This window comes from the organism of the source record quoted next, unplaced genomic scaffold, assembly GCF_019419815.1.
Source record: "Pyrus x bretschneideri cultivar Hongxiangsu unplaced genomic scaffold, Pyrus_bretschneideri_v1 Contig44, whole genome shotgun sequence".
NCBI lineage: Eukaryota > Viridiplantae > Streptophyta > Magnoliopsida > Rosales > Rosaceae > Pyrus > Pyrus x bretschneideri.
The window spans coordinates 215,379-229,491 of record NW_025999768.1 but is presented as its reverse complement, the minus strand read 5'-3'; the positions used below and the strand labels follow the sequence as shown (position 1 = coordinate 229,491).

The window sequence follows — 14,113 nt, the reverse complement described above, 5'->3', positions numbered from 1 at the left end:
TAAAATCCTCAGTATGGCATGAGGCTATGAAAGATGAGATTTCATCTTTACACAACCAAGGTACATGGTCATTGGTTCCTCTACCACATTACAAGAACTTAGTAGGCTGTAAATGGGTATTTAAGATCAAGAAGAATGTTGATGGTTCAATTGGGAGATATAAAGCAAGACTGGTGGCTAAAGGGTTTAATCAAGAAGAAGGTATTGACTATGGAGAGACTTTTAGCCCAGTTGTTAAACCTACAACAATGAGATTAGTTCCAGCCTTATCTGCACACTTTGGTTGGACATTAAGATAATTGGATATGAAAAATGCCTTTCTACATGGCATCTTCCAAGAAGATGTGTAAATGGCACAACCACTTGCATTTGTTGATACCAAACATAGAGACTATGTTTGCAAATTAATTACAAAATCCTTATATGGATTGAAACAAGCACCAAGGCTCTAGAATGAGAGATTAACTAGTTTTCTACCATCTTTGGGGTTCAAATCCACATATGCAGATTCATCATTGTTTGTGAAAATTGTTGGCAGTTATGTGGTGATCTTGCTATTATATGTTGATGACATCATTATAATAGGAATTGCAACACAAGCAATCACTGAGGTTATTCAATCTCTCACTCAGGAATTTGATATAAAAGATATAAAAGACTTGGGACCACTTCGCTACTTTTTGGGGATCTAAATTATGCAGAAGAAGAATGGTTTATTCCTATCTCAAGACAAGTATGTCACATATTTGTTAACTAAGTCTGAAATGTTGCTGTCTAAACCATGTGCTACTCCATGCTTGCCCTACAACAGATTGCTCAAAGATGATGGAAAACCTTATAATAACCCTACACTATATAGAAGTTTGGTTAGTGCCCTCCAATACTTAACATTCACTAGGCTTGACATTGCTTTTGCAGTGCATCAGGTATGTCAATTTATGCAAAACCCTATGGAGTCACATTTCATGGTTGTTAAAAGAATTCTCAGATACTTAAGAGCTACTCAAGGTTGTGGTATTCATTATGTCAAGGGTTCATTGGATGTCACTGCATATAGTGATGCAGATTGGGCAGGGAACCCTAATGATACAAGATCAACCACGGGAATGGTTGTGTTTCTGGGGTCAAATCTCATTTCATGGTCATCTAAGAAACAAAACATTGTTTCTTGATCATTAACTGAAGTTGAATATTGGGTTTGTCAACTATAGCAGCTGAAATCGATTGGATCAAACAACTGTTGGTTTTTCTGCATGTTCCATTTTTTGATAAACCACTCCTCTTTTGTGACAACTTATCTGCAATAGCCTTTACTTGCAATCCAATTTAGCATCAACGCACTAAGCACATTGAGATTGATGTGCATTTTGTTCAAGAGAGGGTAGCAAAACAACAACTGTAGGTGCATTTCGTGTCTTTGAATGAACAGTTTGATGATATACTTACAAAAAGACTCTCTGCACCACTATTTTAGACATATTGTGCCAATCTCGGGCTCAATTTCTCTGCTTTTGAGCTTGAAGGGGGGATGTTAGGAGTATTAATTAGATCCTATGGCTATGTAATTGACATGCGTCAAGAGATTAAAAAGTTAGTTAAGTTTGTTGTGATTGTAGCTTAGAGTGCAAGCTACTATAACTATTATATATAGCTTGTAATAAACGTAACTAATAAGAAAGATCAATACATTTCCAAAGATTCCTTCTCTCTCTAAACCCTCTCAATCTTCTTCTTCTCTCTCTGCATAACAGTTCTTACCAAATCCTTCAATGGTTTATAGCTAGGTTATAAAATGACTCTTTAATAAAAATAAAATTGTTCATTTATGTGGCATCTGTACATCACTTGTTACATTATGTGGTATTAAAATGTGATAAGACTATAATAATATTGTTCTAAATTGTTTAACTATAGCCACTTAATACTACGGTCTAGTGATATTCATCTTCACTTCTAAGTGAGAGGTCTTAGGTTAGATTAAAAAATTATTTAACTATAATGCTATCAATATATATAAGTTTTGTTTTGGTTACAATGTATAGGAAGAAAATTAAATAACCAATAATAAAAATATTAATAGAATACCCTTAATAATATGAATTCATAATCATAATGGCTCACATCACCAACAATCGCAATACACTAACGCAGGAGAAATGGATAAAACGAGGAACCTTTGATGAGCAACAAATAGTAATTACTGAGAGTATAAATTCTGCATTGAATGCTTCCTGTTGTGGCAATTGGTTTGACAACGAAACCACAACTTTTTCTAGTAATATTATTTTAAGGGGGATTATATTCACACACCCTAAATTACTTTTCTCACATTCTTTTAATTTTTTAATATTTTATACACACCATTAATACTTGATAAAAAATATTAAAAAATTAAAAGAGGGTGGGAGAAAATAATTTGAGGTGCGTGAATATAATTTCCCTATTTTAAAACCCTCCAATATAAACTATTAAATACATTACATACGTACCTAGAGACTTAATAAGAAATATACATAATAGAAAAGTTCATAGTTTCCTTGTCTGGAAAGCAATATATGTAAAATTAAATAGATAACAAAATTAAATAGAAACTAACAAAGAATCCTGCATCGCTTTTTTTTTTTTTTTTTGTGGTAAATAAAAAGAATGGGAACCTCCGTGCATCACATATGTCAGATAAATCTTTCTCATTCTTTAGAAAAAAAAACTTATTGTCAAAAAATCATATTCATCTTTTAATTAGACCCTTTCTATTACCCCTAAACTCCATGCTCAAAAGTGCAAATATATGAAGAGATCTAAGAGCAGTTAAGCTATGCTGACCAGACAAAAGGTACCAATTTATCCAAGATTTAATATTCTGATTGCTAATTAACGAAGGTTGGACAAAATTGAAGCTCCGTTAAGATCTGCTCATGTTATCATGAGCCCGCAACAATTATTCTTAGCAACAGAACTTATAATTTCTTATTAGCCGAGGATTATAGCAAGGATAGTTGGTTTTGGAGCCAGCAACCATATGGTCTTATTAATATTTTAAAGTTCAAACTATTCTTATTGCGAAATGGTTTTCTTAATTAATAGATAGATACAGGAAATGGGATTTTAATCATACTCAGCCCATGATATTTGAAGATTGGTATACATGTGTATATATTCATGTTAATGGAGGGGTATTGTTCCAGTTATTTTCGTATATGTATACATATATCAAATAACTAGAACAATGTTCCTCCAAGGAAAAAGTTCGTGAATCTGCTCTACTGTATATGTATAGTGTAAATATATCAGAAGATTGCTCTTTTCTCAAAGTTGTCTAGTACGTAACATGAGATGTTTATATTGTCACAGTGAGAATTTGAACCACAATGCAACATAAACATTTGTCCACCAATAAAATCATAGCCATATATAAAAAATGTTATATTGGCATATAATGTGGAAGGTATTTTTGTTACACATATGCATGGAGTTAGGATATATATTTGTTGAGATCGCGTCTCTAATTTGTGTAGATTTCATCAACTAACTTGGCTATGGAAAAAAGATAATTTAAACATAGTATTTGTATAGAACCCAACAACTAGCATGAGATTTGCAATTGATAGAATCCTGCCTAACATCAAAAGAGAGAACGTGAATTATAGCTACTGATCTTATGACGACTACCAAGGCGACTTCAGCTTGCATTGGAGAGACAAGTATCAAACAAAAGCTTCACAAGATATGGACCTTCAATATTTTTATATAATTAATGAGAATATTACCCTATAAAATAAAACCTAGCTAAAAAAATAATAAGATTTATTGGAGTAGCAGAGCAATTCCACTACTATGTATTTTTTGTGTGGAATGAGATTTTATTTTTATTTTTTATCGTTGGTTTTTTGGGTGAGAGGGGGGGGGGATGGTTCAATTTTTTGTAGTTTTAAGGTGGTGTTATCTATACACCTGTTTTTACCTCTCACATTTACTTCTCAATTTCTGGCCATCTGATCGAGTAAATTGAAAAAAAAAAATCAAAAGACAAAAATTAGAAGACATGTGGAAGATATGAAGGAGTGTATGGATAGAACCACCTTATTTTTATCAATGTGAAACTTCTACGTCGTAAATTTTTAACATTATGGACATGACTTTCAATTTGCCGCCAACGTAATTTCATTATAAGCGTAGAATCACTTGCTAGCAGCCTAGCAGCCGACGTAAACTATATTAGTTTGCTATATCAACTACATATTAATGAATTAAATAGGTAGTTGATCAAGAAACTAATAATATTATGTTCATGTTAATTGTCAAGCTCTTTTGCCAGGAAAGTGTTCACATTCCTAAGTGGATTCCCACTAATTACAAGAGGGCAGCCACCATGTAACGGAAGCACCCCAGAAATTCGGATTCTTGTGCTTTTGACAAGGACAAGTCAATTACTGCATAAAAATTGCCTTTTTCAAGCATCACTCTCTAGCTAATCTAATTAATTAAACAGTTATAAAAAAGTTATGGGGACCATATTACTTGAGATTGGGTTTTCTTAATCCTTAGCAGCTAATGTGTCAACATCTTCAGAGTAATTAAAAGGCCAAAGATGGTCACTTCATGTTGTTCATAAGGACTACAAATCACATATTAATCTGTATAATTTTGGGTTTTTTTTTTTTTTGTCTCAATCAATAATTTGGCCTAGCTTGCTAGCTAGCTAGCTAGTACTACTGCATTTTGTTCAGCTAGCAAAAGTGACCTTGAAGATCGTATGAGTTGGAAACTGTATCAATTTTCAAAATGGTCGGTTCTCAGCAGATTTGGATAGGTGCTATTTTTGTATTTTATACAAATTCTTATACAGTATCTATCTCCATTGACATTGAGACGATTCTCATTAATTAGTTAAAGCATAAGAATGCATGCATTTGGGACTAAATATGGAAAATCTAATATTCCAAAATCTTGTAATTTGTGGTAAGAAAAGGTCCACATTTTCTTCTCTCTGATGATTTCATAATATATTTCAAAAAAAAAAAAATATTCATAGGAAGAGGGTGAATCACAATATCACATATGATCCAATGAGGCAATCAAATGAGGGCTGGTTTCCTGCAAATTAATGTAAAAGGGAAAGATGGAGCTGGTGTTTGTAACCTAATCAAAGACCAAATATCTTCATGGAAGATATAAAACCAATGACATTGTGCCACTTGGCGTGGAATTCTTTATTATAATCTTGCTAGCTAAGACCATGCCCGAGAGAGAGAGAGAGAGAGAGGTGTAGAATACTGGGTAGGTTGAATTGCTGAACTGGTGCGTATTAGGGTTTTGTACTTAATTTACAACAAGCACAAAAATAACCAAAACTTAATTACTTATTTAATATATTAATTAGTGATTCCAATTATGCGTCTTTCTATGGACACGTTTTGTGAACCCCATATGATTTCCTTTTGAGACATAATCCCAACTTGGGCAAAACCGTGTTTACTAATGTCTGCAGAAAAAAACATGCACTAATTTTCTGTATTATCTTAATTAATTGCTTCATGGTTCTGCAGAAAATGCGATCAGCCTTACATTCTGTAGTTTTCTATATATTTTCTTAATGTTGTTTGCCCTGGTTGTAAACCATAAAATGTGATCCACTAGCATCCACACAGACTTTGACTCCCAGTAATGCATCATAGCCATCAAGAATTCAATTTATGTTTCCTTTCTGCATATTTTTTTTAGCGTCCACACAGACTTTGACTCCCAGTAGTGCATCATAGCCATCAAGAATTCAATTTATGTTTCCTTTCTGCATTTTTTTTAGCGTCCACACAGACGTTGACTCCCAGTAATGCATCATAGCCATCAAGAATTCAATTTATTTTTCCTTTCCTTTCTGCATAATTTTTTTTCACCCCACTTGTATCTATTATTGAATATGTTCAAAGTAAATTATTTTTCTGCATGCATATGTGACAAGAATGACCTTTTTAGTGGAGATTTTTTTGTCTTAACCACAGACAGCTTTGGGGAGCGAAAGTTGCAATTGCAGAGGGTTCCAAATTTGAAAGGCACTGCAAAATTTTTTGCCATGTAACATATATATGTAATTAATAATGCTCTATATTATAATAAATTGCTTTTATTAGCACTTTAAAGTCTCATTGTGCACTCGTTATAAGTGTAATTTTTTTTCTTTCTATAAAAATTTGGAGTGCACAATGAGATATTTGGAGTGCCATAACAACACTTTAAAAGATGTTTTTTTTTTAAAATTTTATTATATAATAATGCTATCAACTTTAAAGTTAGAATTTTTGAAGTTTTTTTTTTTCTTGTTTGGTTGTTTAAGATATATTGAATTACTTTTGATTATTTAGTGAATGTTATGTTTGTAGCTCTTTTTACTTATTATTTAATGACATTTTGTAAACTTACTACCAATGAGTTCTAAAGTTTATTTCGATTTAAGTTATTGCTTTCAAGCATCAATGCATTGTCCTACTTTTTTTGAAAAACTATCTTAAGGAGGGGCTTAGGGAGGAACCCTTTTATAAGTTTCGCACATGACCTTTGAAATTTCAAAGACTACCCTAGTCTTAACCATGTACCTTTTACTCTTCTCAAGTAAATGAATGTATTTGTTTGTTTTTTCCTTAGTTATATAGGAAAGTAATAATGACATTTTTTTTGTTGTTTGATTTATTTAATTTGACGGCCATAAGTCAAGAGAGGTGTCTAGGAGGAAAAAAATAGTGTGTGATATGACATGCATTTGTGTGTATGCTTTTCATAATAAATAGATGACTATATCAAATAATTGAATATATATATAGTCCAAGTTTGAACTTCGAAGTGTGATCCAAGATGATGACCTTCACGCACACGGGCTTCACTGTAATTAGATTGCTTAATCAAAGATTATTGTAAGGCAAACATTGAGTCACACAACATCATGATTTCCTCTGTAAATTATATTTATTCCATTTTTTAAATTCTAATAATCGAATTGTATACTCCACCTACTTGCCAGCCAAGCAACCGCACCTCCTCAACTGCATGCGCATAACTATCATTTATTCAGACATGTCTTAGTTTACATGCATGGGAACTCATGAAATGTTATATGTTATATTCTAATAAGACCTCGAAAATTGAGTTGAAACACATGCTTGCATGCATTTACATACATACATACATATATATACACATATATATGTCTAATGTAGTAAGTAGTTAAGAAGTCCAATATAAAGAGAGACAATTATCTCAATTATTGTACATTTCTCAAACATTTGCATATTGTCCACAGTGTGCATCGTAACCTTTTTCCAAATTAACCAACTTTTGTAAAGTTCAAATATTTGAGGAAATTGCTTTTACTATCTTCTTTAAACTTTCTCTAATTACTTGATAATCTGTGACTCACAAAATTATGGATTTCCCACCAATGTAGGTTGTATATATAAAAGTCTTCTTCTGTTAAGGATCTATTGTAAGGCCCACTTTAGATCGTGTTCCAACGATCTAACTATTTATCTTTTAGATTTTCTCTTAAAGATTCAGTTTTTAGAAAATCACTTAAATATGAAATTATTTGACAGTCAATGGTAGTCATATTAGAGCTCAAACTAGCATAAGTTGTTATTGATAATTTGTTTTCATAGATGGCCACCTGGGTTCATAACATTATAGAAAAGAATAAAAGCGTAGTCAAATTATACGTGGCCTTTAGCAGTACCATAAACAAAAGAGTATCTATATAAAAAAGGGACATCAATGTGGCACCAGTATCTCAAACTAATTATCATGCTATTTACCATGTGTTTTATCTTTGTCACATGGCACCACAAGATACGACGAGCAAATCGCCAAATTAGCGTTTCTGCTTTATGTGCAAGTCCTTTTTTGTATTGGTAAAATTAAAAAAAAAAATTACTCTATTAATGCCACATTTGGGTCGCCCTTAACCTTTAAATTTTAAAAAACAGCCTTGGTTTAGTAGTTTGGCTTAACTGAAGTTACTGAGTTTTATATTAGATTAAGGAATTGAATTAGTAAATTGCCGCCGAACTCAAAAAACAAAAAAAAAAAAAAAAAAGATAAACAAAAGGTAAATTGCCGCCAAGTGATGTGGTTTGATACGTTTGTTCCCATGCATATATGAAAATATAAAAAATGTTATTTCATTATCCCGATAGCTAGCTAGCTTACTTAGCTGCACTAGTTGAGAGTTTGTACTGATAAAATACATATAAATGATTGTATATGGAGTTGACTTATTGAAATACTTAGCCTTCTTTATTATTGATTAAGAAAATTAATTAGCTAATAAGTTTACAACAAAAGTAAGTTTTATTGGCTAATGTCTGAAAATCAACGACAAATCGACTGAATGTTCACTTAAGATGTTGTTATTTATTGGAAGTTATATAAAGAATTGTCAAAGTCACATGGTGCTAAATAGTATGGGTTTAGCCAAGTTAACTAAGCAGCTGTTTGTTAATTTCATCCTCTCTGCATCCAAGTTTGACAGATTCAATATAATCATCTTATCATTTGTCCCAAAAAAAAAAAAAAAACAAAAAAAAAAAAAACTGTACGCGTTAAGATATGCTTAAAACTACCCTCCACTCGATATGCATCACCTCTTGATTATTCCTTTTTATTAAAAATTATTACATTGTTATAACAGGGTCCACGATGAATGTTATGTTATGGCACAAGCTTGCGGTCTTATAGTTGCTCACAATAACAACCATCAAACTCGGATCAACATCAAATGGATCCTTGAGTTCAACCAAATTAAGCATCTCTCTCTCAAATGGGTGTTTATTACTGTTCACATTTTTCATTAACTATTGTCGTCGATTATTACTATATTCTGGGCCTGCTGTGTATCAAATGGTATCTCTTTCGTGTGATGGAGTACTAACATTTGGCGTAAAGCTGTGCAAAATGCTTATATTAAGCAAACCATATCTGAATTAACTAACACATCTTAATCATGCCAGGTTTTATGAGCATGACATGCAACGTCAAACTCAGCTTAAAATTGTCAAAGGTTGGAAATTCAACCTCATATCCAATATAATATAGGGTTTGAAGTAATTGTATATGGCTTAATTGTTGAAAAAGTTTACAATTTAGTTTTGGATTTTTTTTTTTAGAGAAAATCGTCTTTGAGATTGAAGTAACTTTGGTTCCTGACAATAAAAATCGATAGAAGTGGTATCTGAGTTTATCCACCATAAATGATTTTAGTCATTCCATGACAACTCTGTCAATATTCTAATTTAATTGTCACGCAACCACCTTTTTAAGGATATTTTTGTGAAACCTACTCTTCCACTTAACGAGAGTTTTTTTTTTTGTAATCTACCTATTTAGTTGCTCTTCTTCTTCCTTAATTAGTCTATAGCTGTACGTTATCTCCCAACATTAATATACTAATACTCCAGTCTTTCGCAGTTGATTGCAAGACAAGTCAAAGGTAAAATGAGTAGAATGCCAAAAATAAATAAAAATATATATCCGTCGATTATACAAGTTGAATGTGTAAAACTTGCCTTTTCAAGCAAGAAAACAAGATGGAGTTGTTACACAATTTAATCAAATCTACAGTGTGTATGTGTGTATATATATATATATATATATATGTAGAGAGACAAATCCAATTCTTAAATTGGGTTTTGTCCTCCACAATAATAAAAAATGGTTAGAACCACTGAAAAAAAGGAAGATAAAAGAGAAATAAATTATAATTTTAGCTAGCCCTCTTTTTATAATCCATGAAATTATGTATTCTTGTCAATGCAATCTCAAGTGTCTGCTCACTCATGTTGGCAAAGCACACCCTGAACCAACCTGGCTCAGAGCAATGACAAGAAGAACCTGGAGATATATTTAGCTTCACTTCATGCAGCATGGAATCCCAGAGGGTCAGTTCACCTTTTCTTGTTGGTTCATCCAAAAATGGACTTAAATTCATCCAGCAAAACAACCCAGCATTTCCTTTCAAACACTCGATCCCCGATTTCTTCAAACCCTCGATGATCATATCATATCTCTTCCTCAGTCTCTCTCTGTTTGTCTTTATGTAATTTTCAGTGAATTCCTTGTCAGATAACATGGAAGCCAAGAGATGTTGTGTTTGAGAAGATATTAGGGTGAAGCTTGACATCCTTCTTGCTGTTGTCACAACCTTATCATTGTAAGAGTACACGGTGCCAACTCGAAAACCAGGAAGGCCAAGATCTTTGGATAGACTATAAACAATGTGGACTCTTTCTGCATCCTTGTACTGCCTGTCTTCAAGAATTTCTGCCACACTAATGAATTCAGAGGATGAGAAGGCGGATCCCGAGTAGATTTCATCAGAAACGAGATGGATGTTTTTTTTAGTGACGAATTCAAGAATCTGTTCAAGGACTGCTCTTTGGATTGTTGCACCAAGTGGGTTTGATGGATTTGTGATTAGTACCCCTCTCACTCTCATGTTCTTGGCTTCTGCCTCTTTGTGTGCAGCTTCTAACGCTTCTGGAGTAATCTGGAAGTTGTTTGAGCTTTCACAGTGGATTGGCACAATGTTCACACCAGTCCTCCACCTCAAATCTCTATCAAATCTGAAGAAGAAAATTTAAGTTGACATTAGTTTTTGATGATCAATATGAAAAAGAAAAAAAAAAAAGTCACAAAAAATTGCACGAAATAATATAACTTCCGGATGATAACATTCTCTTGTCAGATGGCATGTTATGTCCAGACTCATTCTGACGTCATGCGGTTAAAATGAGAACACTTAAGAAATGTTCCGCGTAAACATTTTGAAAAAGAAAAACATGCCAGACTGTCTGACAAGAGAATATTTCTGTAACTTCCAAAGTCCTTAAGTTTGGGTGATGGAGGAGTATTCTTACCCCGGATAGTATGGTGTTGGAACAAGCAAAGCATCACCAGGATCAGCTATGATGAAAGTCAACAGCTCATTAGCTGCGGTTGCACCTGCTGTTAAGACTACTCTAGCAGGGTCAAATTTCGCTCTTCCTCCTCTAATTTGTTCCATAAAACTGGCCATTGCCTTTCTAAAAGACAAAAGGCCATGGTAGTCTTGAAACAAGGCATTTTCTCTAAAGCCAGACACTCCTTTTGATCCCTTTGAACCCAAGTTGGAGGCTTCTGAATTTTCTTCCAAGTACTTTTCCAACAGATCAAACGAAACCTGTTCAACAAAAAAAGTTAATATTAGACGAAAATTCTAGAAGTATTCAGATTTTTTTCTTCTGTGTTTTGTTGACAAATGATCATTTGTGATCATGAGAAGCACTTACTTGATTTTCAGCTAGTCCCATCTGTATGACTCCAGATGGATTGCTTGATTCATGATAAGGGTTTTCATCATAAGCTTTCCATCCTGCAAAGTATGGAGAGTCTTCTCCATGAGTATCAGAAACAGCTATTTTTGATAGCCCAACAGAAGGCTGCTGCTGTTCAATCTCTATAGCCATATGTAGCTTTCTTATAAAAGCACTTTGGCCTTCAAGAAAGCTGTAGTTATGAGAGAGAGAGAGAGAGAGAGAGAGAGAGAGAAAAGCGTTGAATGAGAATGGTTTGAATGAAAAACCTTTGAATTCACCCACTTATATATAGGAACAGTTTGGAGAGCAATGGCATAAAAAAATAATGAACAAAAAATTTCCTCTCAACTTGCCTGTTTTATTGAGAAATAAGCAGAAAGAATAAGAATCAATCATTGATTCTGTGACATAAGCAAGAGTATATCAAAGCTGGCATTTTACATACATCAAAGTAGTTTTTATCTCATCACCTACATGTACCCAACAACTGTCAATAATTTTATGCTATGCTCTCAAAGCATTCTTATATCTTAATCTTCCTAAAATCAGATTAAGATTAGACAGAATATATGGTTAGGTTTCTCTCTCTCTCTCTACAAATCCTAATGTACACTTCCCAACCTATATGACAAATCAAATCCTTGTTGAGCAAACCCTAATCCCAAATGATGCTTGAAATTAAAATGCTTGCAAAAATTAGGTATTTTAGTCAAAATAGTTTATGAGATTGGCATAACTCTTCACTTTGATCCATGAGATTTGAAATCGATAGAAGCGATTACTGAGTTTGCCCACCATCAATCGTTTTGGTCATTCCATGAAAAAATCTTTGTTAAATAGGACCAAAATGATTAGACAAAAAATTAAGAGCATTTTTGTCATTTTTTCCTTATTTAAAAGATTTTTTTTTTCACGGAATGACCAAAATGATTGAGGGTTACAAAATTAGGGACCAATTCTATCGATTTTAAATCTCAAGGACCAAAGTATGCCAACTCAAAAGCCATTTTGGCTGAAAAGCCTAAAAATTATTATTTGAAGAGATCTAGTGGTTAAGTTTGATTGCCGGACAAAGATACCAGTTTTCACAAGATTAAGATTCTGATTTGTGTGCAAATTAGCTAGGACTGCATATAATTGAAAGCTCCATAAAGATCTGCTGACCCCACACATCACACATGCATATGTATTAATTCCTAGCAACAAAATATATAACTAGGGTTTTGAGGTTTAAATCAATAATAATCTCATGATCTAATTTAATTATCTAAAGAAGTATGTGTTATTTTTTATAGGACAATGTATTTGTCTGCATGTCTTTATGTGTGTATTTGTGCAGACAAAATGGTTTTAGTGGCAAAACAATAAGGGAAATATTGGTTTTTGGGGCTCAATATGGTGAAAATACATGTGCAAAAGCTCAACATCTAGCTAACATGAGATTTGCAATTAATAGATGGAATCCTATTGCATACAACAGAGAGAGAACGTGAATGGAGTGATGAGATGACGACTACTAGATCGATCGGCCACTTCAGCCTGTAAGGGAGAGACAAGTATCAACCAAAAAGGCTACAGCAGATATGGAGCTTCAATTATATGTGCATATGGCAATTAGATTAATTGAGATCATGGGTAATTACACTTCTTTCAGTGGAAATGTGCTTTTCATCTTGGATATGTTAACTTAATAGAAATGGAAGAATGACTTAAAATATAGTGGAAATTAAAGAAAGGTATCAAATCAACTAGTCCTTCTATTGATTATGGATTTTAAGAGAAAATGTACACTCTTCTGATTTTATGTATTAGAAAACATAGGAAATAGTTAATACATATTTTAATAAACGCTTGGAACTCAGAAATTTATAATAATTATAATTCCTATTCTTTGTAAGTAAATTCAAAGATAAATGCTAAGAGGAATCTCTATGAACTATCTGTCACCTCATGTTCTTGACATAATGTTTTATAATGTTGGCACGAGCATTGATGTTAAACCGTGAGGTTATAGAGAGTTCATGAAAATTCCCACTTTTGAGAGAGTTCCCTTAGCATTTCTCAAGTCCAAATCAGCTTTTGATTTGGAAAGCAGGTAAAATTATTGGTTGTACAACAGAAAAAATTAGAAAATGAACCTTCAAGGACCACAAGAAATATTACATTCGAACTAAAATATTGCTATAGGTTATGTGAAAACTTTCAAGAGCATGATTCATGCTCAATATGTAAGTGAGAAAAGGGATGGTGGGGTTGTCTTTTACCAATTATTGATTAACAAAATTATTGACATGTTAAGAAGAAAATTTTTGGAAGCAAAGAGCTAGAACACTTCAAGTCTTCATGTGTGCTTTATGTATGGAAGTGAAAGTTGTATTCTTATATGGGAAAAGGATTCTCGCCGAATCCTTTTTATGAGGATCCCGTGATCGTGACCGTTCATCGTATATCGTGTGATCAATTTTCGTTAGGTACTGTTTATATTTAATTTTAAATTTTAAATTTTAAATGATTTCTAACCGCACGATGTACGATAAACTGTCACAATCACGGAATCCCCAAAAAAAGAATCCGGCAAGGATCATTTTCCCTTATTTGCATCAAGTTATCAACTATAAAGTTAATGGATTAGGAACTAATTAAGAAGCTGTTAGAAGCGCATTGCTGAGAAAGTGTTCACATTTTTAAGTGCATTCCAACTGAGGAAAATGTCATGAAATGGAGAATGGAGGCACACCAGAAATTAGGACACGTATGAAAAGGACAGACTAATTGGC

General features: G+C 33.1%; 1 protein-coding gene across 1 annotated transcript; it reads right to left on the bottom strand.

Annotated features, from left to right (window-relative positions):
* Positions 1 to 9,718: 9,718 nt before the first annotated feature.
* On the bottom strand, positions 9,719 to 11,486 carry LOC125469719 (1-aminocyclopropane-1-carboxylate synthase 7-like). Its single transcript, XM_048567443.1, has 3 exons — positions 11,310 to 11,486; positions 10,899 to 11,200; positions 9,719 to 10,604 (listed from the first exon to the last, which is right to left on the bottom strand). Exons 1-3 carry the CDS (start codon positions 11,484 to 11,486, stop codon positions 9,746 to 9,748), a joined length of 1,338 nt encoding a protein of 445 aa, XP_048423400.1. The 3' UTR covers positions 9,719 to 9,745.
* Positions 11,487 to 14,113: the final 2,627 nt, after the last annotated feature.

Bases quoted from the DNA above. Each gene is read 5' to 3' on its own strand.
- LOC125469719 (XM_048567443.1), bottom strand. From the start codon at position 11,486: ATGGCTATAGAGATTGAACAGCAGCAGCCTTCTGTTGGGCTATCAAAA. The intron at 11,201-11,309 runs GTAAGTGCTTCT...TTTGTTGAACAG, and splicing joins TGGGACTAGCTGAAAATCAA to GTTTCGTTTGATCTGTTGGA. The intron at 10,605-10,898 runs GTAAGAATACTC...TTTCTTCTTCAG, and splicing joins CCAACACCATACTATCCGGG to ATTTGATAGAGATTTGAGGT.